General features: G+C 44.7%; 1 protein-coding gene across 4 annotated transcripts in view; it reads left to right on the forward strand.

Moving 5' to 3' along the window:
- Positions 1-20,504, forward strand: part of CAPZB (capping actin protein of muscle Z-line subunit beta) — a 66,369-nt gene extending 45,865 nt beyond the window's left edge. For 2 of the 4 annotated variants that reach the window (XM_039387368.1, XM_027733772.2), the window contains exons 5-9: positions 7,918-8,059; positions 8,589-8,705; positions 15,612-15,677; positions 16,815-16,891; positions 20,022-20,276. In XM_039387368.1, coding sequence (XP_039243302.1) covers positions 7,918-8,059; positions 8,589-8,705; positions 15,612-15,677; positions 16,815-16,891; positions 20,022-20,109 — 490 coding nt within the window. In that variant the 3' untranslated portion in view covers positions 20,110-20,276. The other 2 variants (XM_039387369.1, XM_027733770.2) reach the window with 2 other exon arrangements.
- Positions 20,505-20,844: the final 340 nt, after the last annotated feature.

The raw sequence follows: 20,844 nt of genomic DNA on the forward strand, positions 1-20,844 counted from the left end.
GGAGAGGGAGAGGCTGCAGAAACTCCCTGTGTGGTGCCTCAGGAATATGTGGATTGAGGAACCTTTTGCTAGAGAGCTTGTTTAGGTACTGCCATGAAGTCCCAGTGACAGATGAGTTGCCCTTTCATTTTTAGAGTGCTCAGGGCTGACTTTAATTTTTATTTTTAACTATTGTGTTTAATCTCATGAAACAGCCTTGCTTTGCTGAGCTTCAGGGATGTCTCATTTTGACTCTGACTCACTGCCGCTGAACCCTGTGCCACCATCTATACCAAGTGTGTTCAGATGCCCTGTAAACTGCTGGATGGCTTTCCCTTTTTAGCTGTTTTCACCTTTTTTCTTACTTTATTTTGGATTGTGTGCTCGAACCACCTCTGACACTTGCCTTTATCCACTTGTCTAATTTCCATGAAAGATGGAAATCTCAATTAGTGATGGCCTTGGGCTTTAACTGTTTCAGAGTGCTGCTCCAGTGTCATCTAATTTCTCCTTCTCTGCCTTTGTACATCCCTTTTCCTGGTCTGACAGTCCATGAGATCCTCTGAGTGGAGTTCATACCAATTCAGAAAATACTCTGCACTTCTCACAAGGGTCATAGCAATTGCTGTATTTATCTGTTTGACCAAATTTGATTTTTTTTCGTGCATGGAACAGCACTGATTCCACCACGTAAAGCAGAGCACTAGGTGTAAGAGGTGAGGGTTGGTTTCAGCACAGCCTGCACTGGCACAGGCTGCCCAGAGAAACTGTGGCAGCCCCATCCCTGGAAGCATCCGAGGCCAGGTTGGACGGGGCTTGGAGCTCACCAAGTGTTGAGGCAGTTGTGAGCTCTTTATATAGGCCCTGTGCTTGTGTTTAGATGTAAACCCAGTTTGCCTAAACTAGAAACCCATGGAAAGCTTTGAAGTGCCTTTATTGCCATTAACTCCCTGTTCCTCATTACTGGTCCAGCCCTTTGTGCTGCTTTCTCCTGGCCGTGGGAGTTCCTGGGGTTTTCACAGCAAGGGCCCTGCAGATTGAATCCAGATGCATTTGTTGTGCATCCCAGCACTAAGGAAACCTGCCTTTCCATCTCCCTGCTGGCTGGGGCTTTGCACAATAGGGTGTGACATCAGGATTATGTCATGTGGGAGATTCTCGCCTCCAGGTCAGGCTGATAAGGACAAGATGAAGTCTCCTCAAACAGAGCTAAACCACCAAGACCTTCACTGCTTTCATGTCTGTGTGCTTTTAAAATTGCAGCCAGGATGTTTTCCCAAGGAAATTATTTAGATGTGAGAGTAAACAGACCAGTGTTGGGATCCCCTCCTCAACACCCATGGGCAGCTCAGCACTCAAACCAGAATTAATAGTGAAGTTGTTGATGTATATTACATAGATTAGAGTCAAGTTAAAAGAGAGGAAAACGTTAAGTGTACTATCATGCTGGAAAACTGAAGTAGTTGCTTTTCATCTGATTTTTTCCTTTGGGTGCTTCATTTTGGAGCAGCTCTGTACACACTGCATTCTTATCTTCTGAATCGGAGGTACTGGGTGGAGAAGGAGTTTGTCCCTTGGGTTCCCACGGTTCTCTGTGATTACATAAAATCTGAACACTGGAGAGGGAAAGCTTGGATTAGGAGGTCAGCACTGATGATGCAGCACTATCCTCAAATACCACTCTCTGAAGGCTTTAAATCCCTAGCAAGAAATTACTTACTTCAAAAACAAGGCTAAATTTTAGAATGTCAGTTTATCGTGATCTGGAATTTTTGAACTGGTTGTCTCTAGTAATGCATTATATTATATGTACAGGAATTCACCTCAGGCCCTCACAAATGTGTGGTGTTTTAATGATGAAAATTAAAGACAGTAACTTAAGTAACAGCCTTGTTGTGGCATATCTGATATGAGCCTGTTAGAAGAAACGATGGCACGTGACATCTGCAGCCTGCACAGACTTTACGAAACTTAAACCTGGACACAGAAGATTCCTCCTGTCTTCTCCCCTCCTGTCCGTGTTTGAATTCCAGCTGGCAGAGTCTGGAATGTGGCAGACTGTGGGTGGCTGAAGCTCTGGGCTGTCTGTGCTGGCCCAAGGACGCGCAGAGGGAAGGATTTGGAATCAGTTTGGAGCTTCCTAGTGGTTAATGAACCAGTTACTTCCTTGGACACGTTATAGAGTGACCCATTGTGTCTCTTATTAGGTGGCTAATGGAGCTCTTTCCAGGTCCTTAGTTTCCATCTGCCAAGAGCAATTAGATGGGAAGGAAAATGTGAGCAGTACATGGTTTGCATTAAATAATGAAAGGTGCTAGAAAGCACAAAATGGGAGATTCTGGTAGATTGTTAGCCTTCAGGATCCCATTGTTTGGATACGGTTTTCCTTCCTTGCAGAGTTCCTGCACTTCACAACTCTGCTGCACAGTTTGAGTCATCCCACCGTGGTCCAGATGTTGCTTTTAAGTACAACTGGCATTGAAGTTACACATACCTAACTGGATTGGTATGTTTGCTCCAGGGATTTTTGCACCTGTGTATGCTGGAAAGAATTCCTGTAAAATACCTGTGCAGAGCCCCCAAGCATAATTTGGGCTGTGTTCATCAAGTGGGATGCAAAACCCCTGGTCTGTGTACGCAGACATTTTACCTTCTGCATTTTAAGTCTGTGGGTGTTACCCAATTGTGCTCCTGGGACCAGAGAAGGAGGAGAGAGGAATTGTAAATCATCTGGACTCACAGCAGTGGGAGAAGTGTTACATCCTGGTTTGTTCCTAGTACCAACCTTTTATTAGAGAACAGGCTCGTGAAAAGGCTCGTCAGGAGCTGGATGGAGGGTACAGGCAACAAGATTATTTAGGGACAACTCTCAATGTCCTGAAGAATTTGTTTCCCCCTCACTTGAGGCATGAGATGCAGGGGATTTGTTGAACAGTTTATGTTTTGGGTTTGGTGGAAGGTGAGTTGCTAAAATTTGCCACTTTCTTCATATTTCTGTTGTGATTCCTGTGCTGATTTAAAATGACAAGGTGCAGATACAGGGGAAGGACTCAGTGAGAGTTGTGCTAAGTCACTTGCCATTCCAATCACCTGTTTTCCATAACAGTTGGAATGTTTACTACCTCACCTCATGGTTTAGGGAATGTTTTGGGTTGCTGTTAGATACCAGCTTCTCATGAATATGACTTTAGTTATTGTCACTCTTGTAAAAAAAGTGTAGCTGAATGCTCAGTATTTTCCTTTGGCGTAGGATTTTAAATGCCAGTTTTCTTGGAAGTCTGTTGATCTGAATAGCTGGAGACATTTCCCTTTCTATGCTGAACTTCTGTAGCTGGAAGAAATAACTATGTGACCTTTAGGGAATAAAGAAAATATATTTTTCTGCTTTAAACAAACCAGTTTGAAACCCTGTGGAACCCCTTGGAAGGTTTGCCGGGCCAGGCTGAGGTTCCAGGTCTTGGTACTTTGGCATCAGGGGTTTGTGAGAGCCAGAAGCCACAGACTTTTTGTCTCTGGCACTCAGCTACTTACTGGAAAATACATAAATGTTTTTCTAGATGAGTGATTTGGTTCTGAAGTGTAATTGAAAGTCAGAGCTTGGTTTTATTGGTGGGTGGTGGAAACTCATTTTCTCCGTCCGGGGTCCGGGATCCGTTTGCGAGGCTTGGGAGGAGCAGAGTGGGATCGGCAAAGTCGCAGGGCTTCTTCTGATCTGTCCTTCAGCAGTAAAACAAAGTGATTAATCTGTCCTCCTTTCTTGAGGTCTGTGCTGGAGGCTGGGGGATTTCCTCTCCTATCACATCCCTGTTGAAGTGACAGCTTTGTTCTGGCCACAGGCTCTATTTCATGGATAAAACTCAGGTTCCTCAGACAAGTTTCCATCCTGTGTCTCCACCCACTTCAACTGCAAACACTTCATAAAGCTTTGGATCACTCTTAGCTTAAAGATTTTCTTTTGTTCTTGCGTTTGTTGAGTAGGTCAGTCTTAAGTGTGACATTTTTTGTATAAAACAGCTTTTTCCAGGAGTTCTGTGGTTGATGAGTAATGGATATAAAACTTCAGTGTTTGATCATGACATTAAAACTGTAATTGATTCTGAGAGAACGGCTGTTCTGAATTCTGCAAAGAGATTGAATGATTATGTTGGGCCTTAGAGCTTTTAGTCACCTTCCTGGACAACCTTATAAAAAGGTATTTTCCCAGAGATGGAAGAACACTGGCTGTCCTTGGAGAGGACAGGGATGCCATTTGGTCTAGATGATCTTTTAAGGTCCTTCCAACCCAACTGTGATATAATTTATCAGTGTTTTGCTTGTAATTAAGGGATATGGCAACCATAAAACAATGTTTTTCATTGTTTTATAACAAACTTTTATCTTTAGGTAAACCCAGACTGATGCTGATTGAAATATCCTCGGTTGATTGATGCTCTTGGGCAGAAGGGGAGCGATTGCTTTGCCTTGAATTGCTGTCCTTTGAGAGTGGTTTATCCCTTGGGGATGTTTCTGAGGTACTCCATATGAATTCCTGCTACTTCAGGCCTCTTGTGCATCCCAAAAGCATCTGCTGATTCCTTGGATGCTTTGGGAGGGGCCGGTTGCAGTGAGGTGGGAGGTCAGTCTCTGCTCCCAGCTAACAAGGAAATGGCTTCAAGTTGTGCCAGGGGAGGTACAGATTGGATATTAGGAAAAAAAATTTCATGGAAAGGGTTGTAAAGCATTGGAGTGGGCTGCCCAGGGAAGTGCCTGGAAGTGTTCAAAAAACATGTGGATGTGGCCCTGGAGGACATGAGTTAGTGGTAAACGTGGGTTAGTGGTGGGGCTGATGGTTGGACTTTTGATGATCCAGCCTTAACAATTCAGTGCTTCAAGCTTCCAAAAAAGACAGGTTGCCTTTCCCAGCTGCTGTTGTGCAGGAGGCTAATGCTCCATGAGCAGGGACATCCAGAACAGACCATCAAGGAAAGAGTGTTTTGCTGCAACTCCTGCATGTGGCCTGTACTCTGCTTTGCCCATCTGCTTCTTTAACAGAGAAGATCCCAGTTTATGCCTTCCTCTTCCAAGCTGGTAACTCTCCTGCTTGGATAAGTGCTGCATATTAGTCCGTGGTGAAGTTCTTGGAGTTAGTCCAGCCTTCCTGCAGCAAATCCAAGTTCATGAATGTGGATTTAAATTCCTCCCAATCTGTCTGTCATCCTGTTTTCTATTATGGAACAGCCAATTAACCTGTGGCACCTCTTTTTTTTTTTTTTTAAGAAAACAGGTTTCAGGGAATGTCCCCCTCTCCAATCATGACTGTCCTGGGTTTAGAAATCCCACTTTAGTGCTGTGTGAGGAAAGGTGAAATCTAATGGAGTGATCAAGGATATATATTTTCTCCCTGTGAAGGAGGAGTGAGTTTTGGGAGTGATTCCGTAGTGCTGAAGCACAGAGGAGGCTTTGGATAATGTATATCCTGGCGTGCCTTGGATCCATACGGGTTCAATCACAGGCATTGTTGTTCCAGTCTCCAGATACTGGATCTGGCTATGGCAAAGCAGCTTTATTGAAATAGCATGTTGGTATTTAAAACAATATTAATACTATATTTGATTCATTAAATATACAAAGGCAAGTTAAAGCGTTACCATGTGTGAGCTGTTAGTTCTGGCGGGAGGTTCTTCACATGGTTTTATGTGGTTTCAGACAACATTTTAGCACATTCTTAAAATACCCACAAAAGCCTTTATGTAAAATCTCATAAAGGTGAACCACATAAAAAATGATTTTTTTTCCTGTTTCATGTCATTAGGATCAAAGTACAGTAGGTAAGAATAAATTTCCCAAAACCTTGTTTCGATCTCTCTCATAATTAACGTTTCATGCTCTAGGAAGGTGTCTGTACACACTGTAATGTTCTAAGGGATGTCAGTTCATTTTGAGTGAATTCACTTTATATATGAAAAAGAATATATATATATATATATATATATATGTATATTTTCAAGCAGTCTTGGTCTGAAAGTGGACAGTAACTGCTGTTCTCTGGCCTTTGGTTCCCGCTGCCAAAGGAAGGGTCACCGAGACTGGAACTGAGGTTTGCTGCAAGGCTGGAATTCCCATTAACTGCATTAACCAAAATCCACTTGTGAATTCCCCAGAGGATATAAAAAGGGTGTTTGTTGGTGTGGTAGGTTTAAGTTGCCTTTGGAAGTCTGGCTTTGGCATGGCTGTGGAGCAAAGGGCTTTCCTTTCCCAGTAGTGTGTTATCAGTGGCTTGACAAATGTCATAGGATGGTGGGTGCATGTTGGGCACTGAACTGCCCAGCAGAGTCACCCATTAAAAATAAAATGCTGTGGTGAGTTGATATGAAGTTGTTTCTCCTTCCTGAGGTCAACATTGGTTTTGGTATAAACTTGGATGCCTGGAACTAAAGGGAATTGAGGCTCTTTGATGACTGTGCCTTCTTGAAACAACATAGTGGAGTGGTCTTGAAACAACATAGTGGGTGCAGAGAATGTGCTTAAAGTTACCTGTGTTATTTGCATTTACTTCCCAATATCTTTTCTCCTGACTTGTGGGAAGGATGGATTAGTGTCCTTGGATCCACAGTACTTCAAAGTAATATGAGAAGTCCAAAATGCACAGTAAATTGAATTTTAAATGTCATTCATAACTGGTAGGCTCTTATTTAGAAAGGAAGGGAGCACAAAGGTGAGAAGATTAATTGACTGAGTTTTCCATGTTGGCCATGAAGGATACTTTCCTTTCTTGCAGAAGAGGAGGAACGTGGTCACTTGCAGGTCAGTGTGACAATCAGAGGCAGCAGCATAGACCAGTTTAATGTGCCTGACTCTCTCTCAGCTGCTGGGAACTGTCAGTCCTGGCAGCTCCTCATGCCTTTGGATGCTGAGCTGTTGCTCTCCTCCAGACAATGAAAAAGTCTGACTACCAAAATTGTGTCATTGATGATCAGCTGAAGTCGCCTCTCCTCCTTTCACATGGTCGTTCTGTGAGTTCATCCCTGATCTGAGAGTTGTGGGGCATAGAAGAGCATTCCCTTTTCCTTGATCCTCCTTAGGGCTGTTTGGTAACTTGAGAATGGAAACAGTAAAATGCTGTGGGTTACAATTCCAGTTTTCTAGAAGCCAAAATTGCTCCTTTTGTTTCTTTCTTCCAACAGTGTTGGGTTGATTACCATTGTTTTAAGGTGCATTTTCCACCTGGCACAGGAGGAGCCCAGCACTGATGTCATCCAGAGGGAGTGGGGCTCTGCAGGTGGCATTGCTTTGTTAGTTTTCTGGGTGTACTTTTAGTCCCAGAAACCTGAGATTTAGGTAGTCTGGCTTATTGTATCCTGTAGGTGAAGCTGTAATAATAAAACCTCAACACATCCCTTCATTTCTGAGATCCTTGGTTTCAGTTCAGCTCGCTTTACAGTCAATCAATAAATCGACTTCACACAAACTTTTGAGGCAGCACCATAAAGCTGTTCACTTGCTCCCTTTTGTCTTAATTAGTGAACTTTGTTGTAAAGAACTTCCAAACTTTGCCAATAGCAAGAGAAAAGGGGGGGGGGGAAAGACCAAACTGTAAAATAAAACCTTACTCTGCCCACTTCGTAGCTCGTGCTTTTACCAGCTGTTGTAGTTAATTGGAATCAGAGGAATTGTTTGCTTGGGTCCTGTAGCAATCTGTAACCAGCTCTGCTTCTCACCAGACTTTTATTCTCCTTTAGAGAAATGTACAGGGCTTTTTGTAATTAAAGTCTCTGCATTATAAAATGATTGGAACTGCTGTGTTTCTGGGTGTGTAACTGGTGAGACTGTGCTGTCTTACAAGAAAAAATAACCTTTGTTAGGACATAGAAATTCTGCTTATTTAAGATTATTATTGCTACCTGACTCTGGCTTGAGCCCTGCTTGCTTTTAACATTCCTCTTGGATTTCATCCTGCAGGTATTTTGAAGGTGGAGTCTCCTCTGTCTACCTCTGGGATCTGGATCATGGTTTTGCCGGAGTGATCCTCATTAAGAAAGCTGGAGATGGATCAAAGAAGATTAAGGGATGCTGGGATTCTATCCATGTGGTGGAGGTTCAGGTACAGCCTCTGGGGCAGTTGATACACCCAAGTGAAAACAAAACCCAGTTAATTCCAGACAATTAAGGAACACAGGTGTTCATTGAACAATGCAATATTGTGTCAGGGCTGTAAACTTCTTTCCTCTGTTAATTTTTGAAAATGCCTTGAAGCAATTTGGATGGAGATAAGTCAGGGCCATAATCAAAAAGAATCCCAGAAGAATTGAAAGTATGTTACTTTCTGTGCATGTGATCCTGAGATTATTTTTTTTTTAACATAAAGGTCTACAGATAAATATCACTAATTAGGTAATAAAAACAAGGTAATAGGAGGGTAAATTGCTCTAACTAGATGTGCTTTGGAAAATTAGAGAAAATTAGAGGAATGTGCACACTTAGAATTGTTCTTAAGAAACAGACTGTGCTCTGTGAGTGGGGTTAGACTTACCTGTCCTGTTGCTTGTGGGGTCTGCCAGGCCAGCACCCATTTAGCTTTTGGAGGGATTTTAACCTTTTGTCTCTATCCCTTTTTGTTCTCTCACTTCCAGGAGAAATCCAGTGGCCGTACTGCTCATTACAAGCTGACCTCCACAGTGATGCTGTGGCTGCAGACTAATAAAACTGGTTCTGGTACCATGAACCTGGGAGGGAGCCTTACCAGACAGGTATGTCTGTGTCCTGTGCACACCTGGGAATGCCCTTCCCCAGTTCCACACCCAGTAGCCCCAGTCAGGCCCAAAAAGTTGAGTTTGTGAGGTGTTGTATAAGCATCTCTTCTACTGTTCTGCAGCCCAGTGAAATGGTAAATGCAGTGTGTAATTACCAGAAAACCCCTTGAGCTGTGCTTGACAGCAGTGGAGCTTGCAATTAAGAATGTAAAACATTCAGCAGGAGTTTAGACTTGCTTTTAAGTCTTAGTTTGTCTTCCGGTATCTCTAAATTTTTATACTCTCATCTGTGTTGCAGATATTTTTATCTATAAGATTTGCCCACTTTCTTACTGGAAGATTCCAATAGGATTATAAAAATACAAGATGACCTCTTTTGTTATGTCTCTCTTTTAAAAGCCAGTTAAACCACCGTGAGCAAACCTGTATTTTGCACTGACTGTAGGATTCTCCTGTCCTTAAACACATCAGTTATCTTTTAGTGTCGTTCTTTAGTATTTTCCTCCTGCAGTATCAGGACTAATTAAAAAAAATCTCCTAAAAAAAACCAAACAAAAACCTCTTCTAAACATTTGGCGTTGTCTTTTAGTATCTGTCTTTATTATTTTCCTACTGCAGTACCAGGATAGTGATCTTTAAAAATCTCCTGAAAAAAAAAGATAAATCTCTTCTAAACATTTAGAGTTTTGTGCCAGTGTTAATTACTCTTGAGAGCTGTTTTTCACCAGGAAGGTGCCAGACTAATGGGAATTCAGGCAGTGCTGCTGCCTGAGTCTCTGGGTCTGCTGGGTTGGACTTCCGTGGATGAAGGTGCTTCTGCCCCAGCCCACCTGCCAAAGGCTTTGTGCTGCTGAGGAATTGGTAGGCTGCTTAAGATCTGGGCTCTGGAAGTCAGTGACTCGAGCGGAGTAATAAACTCTGGAGGACAGGAGGCACATTGTAAGGTCATGAGTGACTGGAGAGCTTGGCAGCAGCTAAACTTCTTTATGAGCCTTCGCAGGGCAGAGCGAGGCTTTTCTATACAAAGGACAATGCAGACTCTGTTAAAAACCTCCTGGGTTTGTGCAGGTTTGAGCCAAGCAAAAAGGGTCTGTGATTGCAGAGAGGGACTGAAATTGGGTTACTCCTGCAGAGCTTGCCCTAAACCTGGGTGATTTTTATTTCCATGTTGTTGACTCACGGAAGAAGCTGATGGAAAAGCAGGGGAAGGAAAAAGGCATCTGGAGACAGTTTTGAGCCATTTTTTTTGACTGTTTTAAAATGTTTGCAGTAATTACACCCGAGTTATGGTGACCCGGACAAATATTTAATCCCAGGCCTGGCTAATAGTGTAAATCAGAGCTGTGAAGTGCAGGCCAAGGGCTTGACTCTGGCCACGGCCTCCTGGAGCGTGAGATGAGCCAAGGAAAACAAGAGTCTGTGCGGAATGGGTGTCCTCAGTACACCTTGGCCTGAACTGCTGGGCCTTGTTTAGTTTGACTTCCACTCTCAAAGCTGGAGTGGTGAGATTCATGCTTCTGTCATCATTTTAACAGCAGAACATTGAATTCAGATGTGATGCATTAAAGCCAGGGCCCGTTTCCAATGTAAGTAACCATGAACCAGCCGTTGGGGTGGTGATGCTCAGCTCCTGCACAAACAATGGAAACTGGAGGGCAGATTTAAGCGTGGGGATGGGGATTTGCTGGTTGTGGATGCCACAGAAGGCTTGATGGGACAGAATCCATGGCAGACAACTGCAATCTTCACGCTGCCTTGAGGTGTGCAGCGTGAGCAGGAGCCTTGTATTCAGCTGGACTAAACTCCTGAGTGCAAGGCTTGTACTTTACTGTAAATCCAGTTTGCCACATCACCTAAGGACAACAAGTCTTATTTTTACTTTTTAATCGGCTTTTTATACAGTCTGCAGGAAATGTAGCCACCAAAATTAGGTTTTAGTTACCTCTTGAATGGTATGGTACAGTTTCACCTTGGCAATATCAGTAATCAGTAATATTTTGAAGTTATTTTGTCTGTGGTAAATTGTACATGGTTTTGGTCAACTCAACAGTTAAGCTACTTGACCACCTTTGATGTTAAAATGTGAATAGCAGATGTCCTTGTGTTTCAGAGGAAGCTTTTGAAGTGTTCACAAGCTTGGTCATATCCTGGCTTACAAACTGATGGCAGAGGGAACCTCTCAGTGCTTGGAAAGGAAGGTCTGGGGAGAGCCATTACTTTGAAACCAGTTTGGCCTCTTAGCTGCAAATGGGGTACTTCTTGAGTGCTGATGGAATGATTAACTTGGTGGCCAGGAACAGGCCAAAGGAACAGCTCTTGGAATGTGTCATGGTAGAGCTGAGCTTGGAGCTGGGCTAAGAGTCCAGAAATAGATGTTCTCTGCTGCCGCTTCCTACCAGTGAGATATTGTTGCCCTGCATCCCTCACAGATGGGCTTTTCGTTGCCTTTGCCAGAACTTTCTGGAAAAACTCATAATTGATTTATATCATGGCCAGGCTTCGCGAACGAAGATTTGGGAAGGCTCTATCCACATTTGCTACAGGCACGCTGGTGGCTTATGAGGCCAATACGTGACAGACATATCCGATTGCAAAAGGCACAGCAGAAAGATTCCTTAGATGGTGTATTCTGCAATACACGGTTCTTTCTGCGTTGCCTTTTTTCCTCATGCACGTGTATTAACTTTTATCCTGAGAGGATGAGATCAATTCTTAGCCAACTCCATGCATGTAGGATCCATAGATGGTAATTTTGTCCTGGAAACTTAAGAGAGAATTAAAGCTGAAGTGACATGTTCATGTTGGGCACTTGATTAGATCATGGCTGAAGAAGTCCTTTTGTGTGGCACAATACTTGTCCTTTTGCCCAGTGAAGGTTTGTTCTAATTTTTAGGAATGTTTAGGAAGTAACTCCCAGCTCACATCCCAACACTGGCAGGATTCACTCAGAACAAGGACTGAGGTGGAATTTGGGTAGGGAAAGATGGATTGGGGTGTTACACTCCCTCTGCATGCCACGGTTAGAAGTGAGGGAAGGACGGGACACACTGCCTCAATTTATAGCACAGGGAGCAAGGCTTGCAGGGAAATGAACTGTGTCAGCAGCTTTTCCATTCCCTTCTCCAGGGGCTGCAGGTAACTCCCACCGTCTCCTGATTCAAGCCAGATGCCTGGCAGGGGATTTTCCCTGACAGACCTGGGTGTCCTGTCCTCTTTGTGTACTTTGGAATTACTTGTGTCATTTGCCAGGGCACCAAATGGCTTTGGCTGAACTCTGAGGTTCCGTTTTTCTTTAAGGTAGGAGCAGCTGTGTGATCCTGTTTCATTTTATGCAAAGGAGATGCAGGCTGCCCATTTTCTGGCAAGCAGTCAAAACTGCACTTTGCTGGATGGACTTCTGGACCCCCCCCTTGAAAGCAAGACCAACAGGTGCCTTTCTGAGATGTCCTTGTGCACAAAGAACCTGTGTGTTTCCTGAGCCAGGATGAACACTGAGGAAGTGCAAGTTTGCTGAGGAAGAAGTTGGCTCCAAACCTATAGTTTATTTACATTTAGAGATGTGGGAAGGGGAGGATATAAAGTCACAGGGATGTGAGGCCTGAGATTTTGGATTAAAGCAACTCAGATCTGTGTTGAATTTTGAACTTTAAACACGCTCCAGTGGCGGAAGAACGTTCTGCAGAGCTGGATGAAGGCTGGGCTGTGCAAACAGAGCAATCCCTGCGTGCAGAGGGATGTTCCTTGGGATCTGTTGCTGCTCAGTGAAATGCCAGCAGAGCCTTTCTGCCATTTATCATCCCAGGGAAATCCCTGTGCTCAGCAATTGGTAGCGTCATTGATTTCCATCAAGTCCAGCTTTCATGTCAAGGCCCATCCCACCCACTTCCAGATGTTGTATCAGGAAGTGTTTTTTCACCGGTGGGATCTACTCGTGATCCTTGAGCTCCCCCTCAGCAGTTGTCCAGTGCACTGAGCAGGATTTTGGGATGCAGAGGGCAGCAGGGATGTACTGACCAGGGATTGTCTGGGGAGTTATTTCTGCTTCCCTTTTCTGTCGTGAGACCCTGGCGCAGGGTGCCCAGAGAAGCTGTGGCTGCCCCATCCCTGGAAGTGTCCCGGGGCCAGGTTGGATGGGGCTTGGAGCAACCTGGGCTAGTGGAGGGTGTCCCTGCCCGTGGCAGGGGGTGGGACTGGATGGGCTTTAAGGTCCCTTATGGATTTCAGATTGGTTCAGTTATATAATAGTTTAGAAAAAGAGGGAGTAGAAGAGTTGAGCATGTCTGGACTGGTGGCATGTGGAGGGTATGTAGCATCCCCAGGTTTGCTCCTGTACAGTTTGGTACAGGATATGGGATATCTTTGGTTACACTGGTGAGAATAAATCTACATGAAAGGATTAGGTCAGTTCTCAGCTGGTTCCTACAGCACTGCATCCCTCAGAGCTTACAACCCTCATTTGTCTGCTTACATTTGAAATAAATGCTGGAGAGAGAGGCCAAACTTTGCCTTGCTGATATCCAAATAATTCCACATATTTTCCACCTGGAGACTTCAGTCTGCCCATTGCCTGTGGCTTTGGGAGCCTTTGGCTCAAATGGCTGTTTGTGTTTCATTAAAGGGATTTTCACATTGCTCTGTGGCCAGAGCAGCTGTGGATGTTGTTGGTTCTTCGGTGCAAAATGGCTGATAAGCTCCCTTCTATCTTCCTGGTATTTTGGGGCACTTTCGTGATGGAACAAAGTGTTTCTCCAACTTAAAGTTCTCTCTTTGTATTACTTCTCCAAGTACTGTTTACAGAAAGCCCAGAAAACTGTTTTATTTGATGCAGGAAACATCCAAAATGACCAACCAGCCATCGAGAGCTCAGTATCCCCAGCAGAGTGAGCTTCCCTGTGAATCACAGCGGGAGCAGATGGCTGGGAAAGGAGGCAGGGAAGCCAACAGTGGATCTCCAGTGGGAGAGCAGCAACTGAGCCATGTCCGTGGGACTTGGCTCATCCTGGTTTTTGGCTGAGCTCAGCGGGCAGATGGGGAGTGACAGTGGGAAGATGAGCTGCTTGTTAACATTAACCTACAGAGGGGAATTTCCCCTTGAAGCAAATTAACCCCTTTATTTAAGCAGCCACTGGAAGGAACCTCTAAAAATCCCACCAACTCAGCAAAACCTGACTTTGTGTAGGACAAGGCTGATCCTGCCTCTGCACTCCATTTAGCAGCCTCCTGTAACATCTGGCCTTTGAGAGCACATGAAAATGTTTTCCTTCTGGCAGCAGTTTTTATGGAGATGTAATAATATACGTTTTGCAAAAAAAAAATAATTCTGTTTTCAGATTCTGCTTCTTGCCATGGAGCTTGGCCTTTCCAGGTGGGAGGCACATTAGGGAGCCCATGGAAGGAACTGACCCACTGCCAGCTCCTGACTGCCCCAGATTTGGGCAGTTTGCTGGTAGTTCCCAAACTCACCGTGACATGTACATGTGTGTTTGTGTAGTTATGTTCCTCCTCCACTTCAACTGGATCCATTCTCCGGGCAGTGTCTCCATGCCATGTAAGCAATCTGACTGCAGTCTACAGGCAAAATTAAACATCCTCATGCTCTTTCTCCCCCTCTTGCAGGTTATCTCTTGCCTCTGGGTTTCCAGCTCAATTACACGCTTCCCCAAGCCTGTTACAGACTTGGCTGATTAGAAGAAACCTGTAACTGGCCCAGATTTTTAAACTCTACCCTGAGGGAGGGATAGGAACAGATGGATAAGAGAATTCATTGGGATTAGTAAAACCCTTTGAAGACTGTTCTTCCCACTACATTTTTCTCCCGGTTTTGTTTCCGTGCCGTCTCAGCAACACCTTGTGTCAGTTGAGGTTTCTGGGACTGGTGTTCGTTGTTCAGCAGCTTGTCCATGTCTTAGCCACGGTTCTCACCTCAAGAACTGGAGAAGATGGTCTTTTCCTTAGCACAGGTCAGGGATGGCTTCTGAGTGGGCATCCTGTGAGACAAAGTCAGATGAAATCAAGCGAGTGGTGCAGTTCCAGCTCCCATTTTTTGATCTTAGGGATGAAAAATTGTTCATGGACCTGTCTCCTATTCAGGTACTGCACTAAGAGCATTGATGTCATTATACACTTGAGTTTATCCAGCTCTGAATTTCTACTGCAAAGAGCACAATTTCTACTGCAAAGGGCAGTAAAGAAACTGCTTCTTTCCCTCCCCCCATACTTACTTTGTACTTCCTTCCTCTTAATAATCAGGTACATGTTCATGCAGCTTTTTGTCTAAAAAGAAAAAAAAGAGATACAAACAGTCAAATTTCTCTTTCCACATTATTTCAGTAGTTTAAATCATCACCACCTTTGCAGGTTTTTGTGAGTTTTGTATTCCCTGCACTTTCCCTCTCTACTGGAAGGGAAATAATGCCTGAGGTGTCTTTTGCCAGGAGATCCTGAGAGTGGAGGATGTGCCCCAGGTGTGATTGGAGGTGGTGTTTGAGATGAAGATGAAAAGAAAAGGCTGTTTTTGAGGGAGAGTTCATAGCTGCTCCGCTGCCAGCACCATCCTCGTGTGCAGCCCCTCAGCACCAGCCTTTAATACCCTCCGTGCTGCAGAGCTTCTTGTGCTACATGTTCCCTCTGTAGATCTCCTGCAGCCCCTCAGTAGGATGGAGTGACAATTTTGTAGGGCCTGTCTACACCAGGGTTTTATTTTCATCCATGGTTTTTATTACACTGCATTTCTGTTACCAACCTGTGCCTGTGTCGAGTGCTGGGAGTGTCTCAGCATGCTCCTGGGCTGTTTGCACAAGAAAAGAGTTTTTGAGACCCACTTTCTCCCACCCCTCCTGGATGTTGCCACACGCTCCCCTCAGGTTTCCATGTTTTTGATGGCTCAGTGTGTTTCCTTTCCAGATGGAGAAGGATGAGACTGTGAGTGACTCCTCGCCCCACATAGCCAACATCGGGCGCTTGGTAGAGGTGAGTGCTGGGAACAGCAACTCCAACCTGCTGCAGGTTCTTTGGGCCAAATTTGGCCACATACATGAAAATTTTGTTGTTTTTTATTTTACAAACAAATTATTTATTCCTGTTGTGGCTGTGGCTTGGTGTGTGATGGCTCCGTGCTCCTCCCAGCATCACTTCCAGCCATTTGGTGATACAAAGCCACCACTCTGCCCTTTGGTTCCTGCTCAGCACAGCAATAATCATCCTGGAAAATAAGTTCCTAACCTGAGAGCTAATTAATAAATTCCTACCCCCATGCTTGCTTTTGCAGTCACTTTTGGAAGAATTATTTCAAGTTAGGTTGTTACACACAACTCTCCTTGAGCTGAAAGTTCCGTGTGTATCAAGTGCTTGTTAAATCCCCTGGAACTGGGTTTAGTGCTGGATTTTATGGCAGCTGCCAGTCCTCTAAGCTCAGCACAAGGGGTGAAGCTGCTCAGAAGGTGCAGCACTGTTTTGCTGTTTCGTTGTACTGTCCTATATGGAGATGTTCCCAGTTTCCTTGATTTTCATAGCCACTATGGCCAGAGAGGAGGAAATTCTCAACTAAAACAGACTATAATGCATTTTTATGTGAACTGGGAAATTAAAGAAAGGCAGCTGCTTCTTTTTTGATCCCTTTTCTAAGTTTTTTGCTTGAGTGAAAACAACCTAATGAAAAAATACTGTGTAGTTCTCTTTCTCAAAACTCTCTGTCATGCAGCTTTAAAGAACAAGTCAAAAATTCAAAGTGATCCCTAAGCACAAAACTATTGACTGTTGGTTATCCCCAGTTGACTGACTTGGCACTCTGAGCCCATTCAATGCCCCAGGAAATTGCAGGGGAAGGTTGGGGTGAGATGCATTTTCCTTTTGTGCAGAACGTGGATAGCTGGAGAGAAACTGCCCTCTCGTGGTCCAGAGAAAGATCCCACGGCCTGGAGTGGTTAACTGGGAGGAGAGAGTGGGAAAAAAGCCTTTATTTCTTTAATTAGAGCAGAGAGATGGGGTCAGAGTGTGTTTGGTGAGGCTCTAAATCATAGGAATACACCAGGTTGGGCCTGTGTGATGGGTGTAGTGTAAGCGCTGCACCATTCCTGAAAACTGATCGGATTTCATACCCTTTTGCAGGACATGGAAAACAAAATCAGAAGTACACTGAATGAGATTTATTTTGGAAAAACAAAGGACATCGTTAATGGGCTGAGGTAAGGAAACTCCAACTGGGAGTGGGACCCCCTTCCCATCCCTGTGATGCCACCCCTAGCCTTGATTTGCTTTTGTTTCCCCTCCCTGAGCTTTGGAACATTATTTGTTGCATGAAGTTCAGAGAACACTTCTACTGTAGAAATCTGAAGCAGTGTTTTAATCCCTTGTTCCCCCACCAGGAGGAAAATAGCCCAGCTAACAACACTTGTATTTCAGGATTATTTTTAATTAGAGGGTTTATTCTTCACAGTCCTGGAAGTTGTACTTGAATTCTGACTTCTCTTTCTGCTATTCTTTAAAACAGTCCCAGAATTAAGTTATGATGTGAGTGGTTTGTGGTATTTAGACTTTGGTTTAAATTCTGTCTTTTCTCTCAACACCACTGGTCAAAATACAGTGTACTGGAAGAGATTAAAGGAATAAATCCCCTGTGCCTTTCTGTAGGGAAACTGTGCTGTACTTTTCAACCCCTGCCCATCCCTGGACAGGAATTCGACATACGAATCCCAGGCTGGTAGTTCTGCTCCTAGAGGGAAGCACAAAACAGATGCCAAATTATTTCGTTTTAAGTGCAGAGAGATTTTCCAGTACAGTGTGATAATATGGAATAAACAGCACAAATAAGTGTTCTGATGTTTTCTCACAGCCTGGCATGTGGAAGAAGATAGAAAAAAAGTGCTAATTGTTTGTGCTGCACCATGGGCAGGGGGAGTTGCAGTATCTGCGAGAGCAGCCGGTCTGGGTCCTGTCCCAAACCCCAGCCTTCGTCACAGACCTGTTTCCCTTTGTGCTGTGCAGGGTTTAGCCAGGAAACATTTATTAACAGTCGAGGAAATATGTAATAGAGTCATTTTCCCTGTGAACGTTGCCTTCAGCTGCTGTATTGACTCCCTGCTGTGTCTCCCATCCCTCAGTGAGTCCTGGCACTGTGGGCAGCGCTGGGATCTGCTCAGGACTGGTAACACACGGAGCGTTGGCTCCAGCCTTCCCCTGCTCCTCCTAACCTGTGTTTTTACACTCCTTCCCTGGCGGTTTCCAGCATCCCGGATCTGTGTGCCTGAGTTCTTCTGACTGTTCTTTTCCCTGTTTGCTCCCTGGTTTCTGACTGCTCTCTGTAGATCTATCGATGCTATTCCTGACAACCAAAAGTATAAGCAGTTGCAGAGGGAACTTTCTCAAGTGTTGACCCAGCGCCAGATCTACATCCAGCCTGATAACTAAACCAATCCAGGTACCCCTCGCTGCCTGTGAGGTGTGAGAGCAGCACTAAACCAGGACTCACCCAGCCCAGCCCTGCATGGTAACGGGACAGAACTAACCCCTAATCCCGCAGACTGAGCGGCGACGTCGGCCGGGTTCCACCCACGGGTTGTTTCCTAATATGGGCAACTAAACACTGGGATTTCCATTTCAAATGTCAGGTCCCCCCATCTGAAGCCTTGCGCTCGGAATTGTGGCAGGATTTACCACTTTGCACTCTGGCTTGGGAGCAGGAAAGTAGCACGTGGTACCTGGAGCAGTGTTGGATTGGGCTGATTTGATCCAGAAGCCTTGGGACTCTGTCCCTTGGGCACCAGCAGTTTTTTACAGCTCCGTACACCACTTCCAGGATGGAACTCCCTGTAATCTTAATGTCCTCCCTGCAGAATGAAATCTTGGGAGTCTCACAGTTTGGGAAAAAACCCAACTGGTACTTCCCATGAGTTCAGAGCTCACATGCACATCCCCTGTTTGCCTGGTGGATCTTGAATTTCCTTGGAGCTTGAAACCCAGTCCTGCTCAAGCTCACTCAAACATTCCCAGCCTCCACTTGCTTGTGCTCTGCACGGCCTCCGAAGGGGTTTGTTCCTCTGCTCTCCTTTGCTCTGGAGCTCTGAGTGTCGAGGATGCACAGCAGTGACTAACCCTGGGCCACCTTAACCCCCCACTCCACCTCTAATGAATTACAGATGTTGTTTTAAACCCATTAAGCTGACGAAGGGGAAAACTCACTATTTGTTGATAATGGCCAAGAACCACTTCTTCAGCCTGTGACAAATGCAAATATCAAATGTATGTGTTTTTATTAAAGCAGCAGAAGTCTCCAGAGACAAGAGAATGGAAATACTGTTATAAAAATGGTAGGAAAATATCCACCATAAAGAGCAGTCTTGTTTACAGGAGACAGCATCCAGGGAAAATAAGGCTTTGAATCATATAATCCCAGGCTGGTTTGGATTGAAAGGGCCCTTAAAGCTCATCCAGTTCCATCCCCCTGCCATGGGCAGGGACACTTTCCGCTATCCCAGGTACTGAGTACTGAAAAGGCTGTGAAATATGGTTTGGGTGAGGAAATATCTTACCAAACTGGATTCTTACCACTTCTCCATGGTAGCAACTCTGGAAAAGTCTGGTCTTATCGTTCTTATCATGATCACATTTAAGAGGGTCTTTTTTAAAAGTGGGAAAATTCTTGTTGTCCCATTGGAATCAGTGGTTCCCCTACAGCCATCTCACAGGGCACTGATCCGAGGGACTCCTGGAAGATGGAGCTTTTCCTCTGTACTTCTATCCAAAGGGAACCTCTGCAATAATCCTGTGACAGTATCTCTGTTCTTCTTCAGCTGCTTTGATCACTCATTACTTAGAGAAGGTACAAAAGAAGGCAAATTTGAGCCCAGAACCTCTGGCTGCTTTTCCCACCAGTGCAAACACCGAGGGGAGTTTTGAGGCGGCCGCTCGACCCTGGGTGAACAGTCTGCAGGATGGGCAGGGACTCCCCCTGCCTTTCCCTTCTCCTCGGGTGGAGGCTGGATTTTCTCTGGACTTTTGGAGAGCAAGAGCACTAACCCCCTTTGCTGGTGGGATGCTGGGGTTCTTCTGTAACATAAAATGTTGGAAATCTCCCTCCAGCAGCTGGAGCTGCCGGGGAAGCCTTTGGTGCCATCCTTGCTGGAGTGAGTTTTGCTTTAATGTCCTCACCCAGGTGTTCATTGTCTTCTGCTTCCTGTGGTCCAACAGGCAGAGCTGAGTGTTCCCTCTGGGCCTGGGCTGAGGTGCTTCTCCTCCCTCTTGCCTCCATGCCTGGACTGTCCCCAACCCCTCCCCTCCATTCAGCGCCTCTGACACGCCTTTCCTTCTTCCTCGCAGGTCTGTGCAGACTTTTGCAGACAAATCAAAACAAGAAGCTCTTAAAAACGACCTGGTGGAGGCTTTGAAGAGAAAGCAGCAAAGTTAAAATCCTCTCCGTGCTAACCAGACATGCCATGCACTCGTTAGATTCCTTTGGTAGAGAACTCATCCCCCCTGCCCTTTTCTGTTCCGTCACATCACAATTTGCATCCAATACTCTCCATGCAACGCCATCTTCTCCCCATGAATAAAGCTGTACAAACTTTTTCAGTCTCTGAGGCCTACTTTGCACCACATTTTACTATCAAGACCTTAGGCTATGTTTCTGTAGAAGTCCATGTATTATTTTTTTCTCCCCCACCTGTCTCCCACCCTCCCCCGTTTATATGCATCACCACGGATCATTGTTTGTCTTTTCCTCCCTCACCCCCCTCCTGCCTTTTGTTACATTGGTGTAAAAAATGTAAAACAAAAATTTATTAAATACTGTGGTGTGTGAAAGAGGAAGAACTGGAAAAAAAAAAAAAAAGAAAAATAATCTATTCCACGTATGTTTGGGGGCTGGGCACAAGGGCTGGCTGGTGGGAGGGAGGGAAGAGAGGGTGTTCCTTGGGATTGTACGATACTGACTCACCCAGATGTGCAGGAGATGGTGATTTGGAGACCTGCTGAAAATTTCTTCTTTCTTTTCTGGTTCCAAGGCGCTTTTCTGTCAATTTTTATGGAATGCAAAAGGGGTTTTTGTTTTGATTTTTTGGTTTTTTTTGTAAAGCTTAAATTGAATCTACATCTGATACTTGAGCCTCCATACTAAAAAATGGGAAAAAAAAAAAAGAAAAAA

Source organism: Pipra filicauda, unplaced genomic scaffold (genome assembly GCF_003945595.2).
Source record: "Pipra filicauda isolate LSUMZ 115617 unplaced genomic scaffold, ASM394559v2 scaffold557_size342763_pilon, whole genome shotgun sequence".
Taxonomy (NCBI): domain Eukaryota; kingdom Metazoa; phylum Chordata; class Aves; order Passeriformes; family Pipridae; genus Pipra; species Pipra filicauda.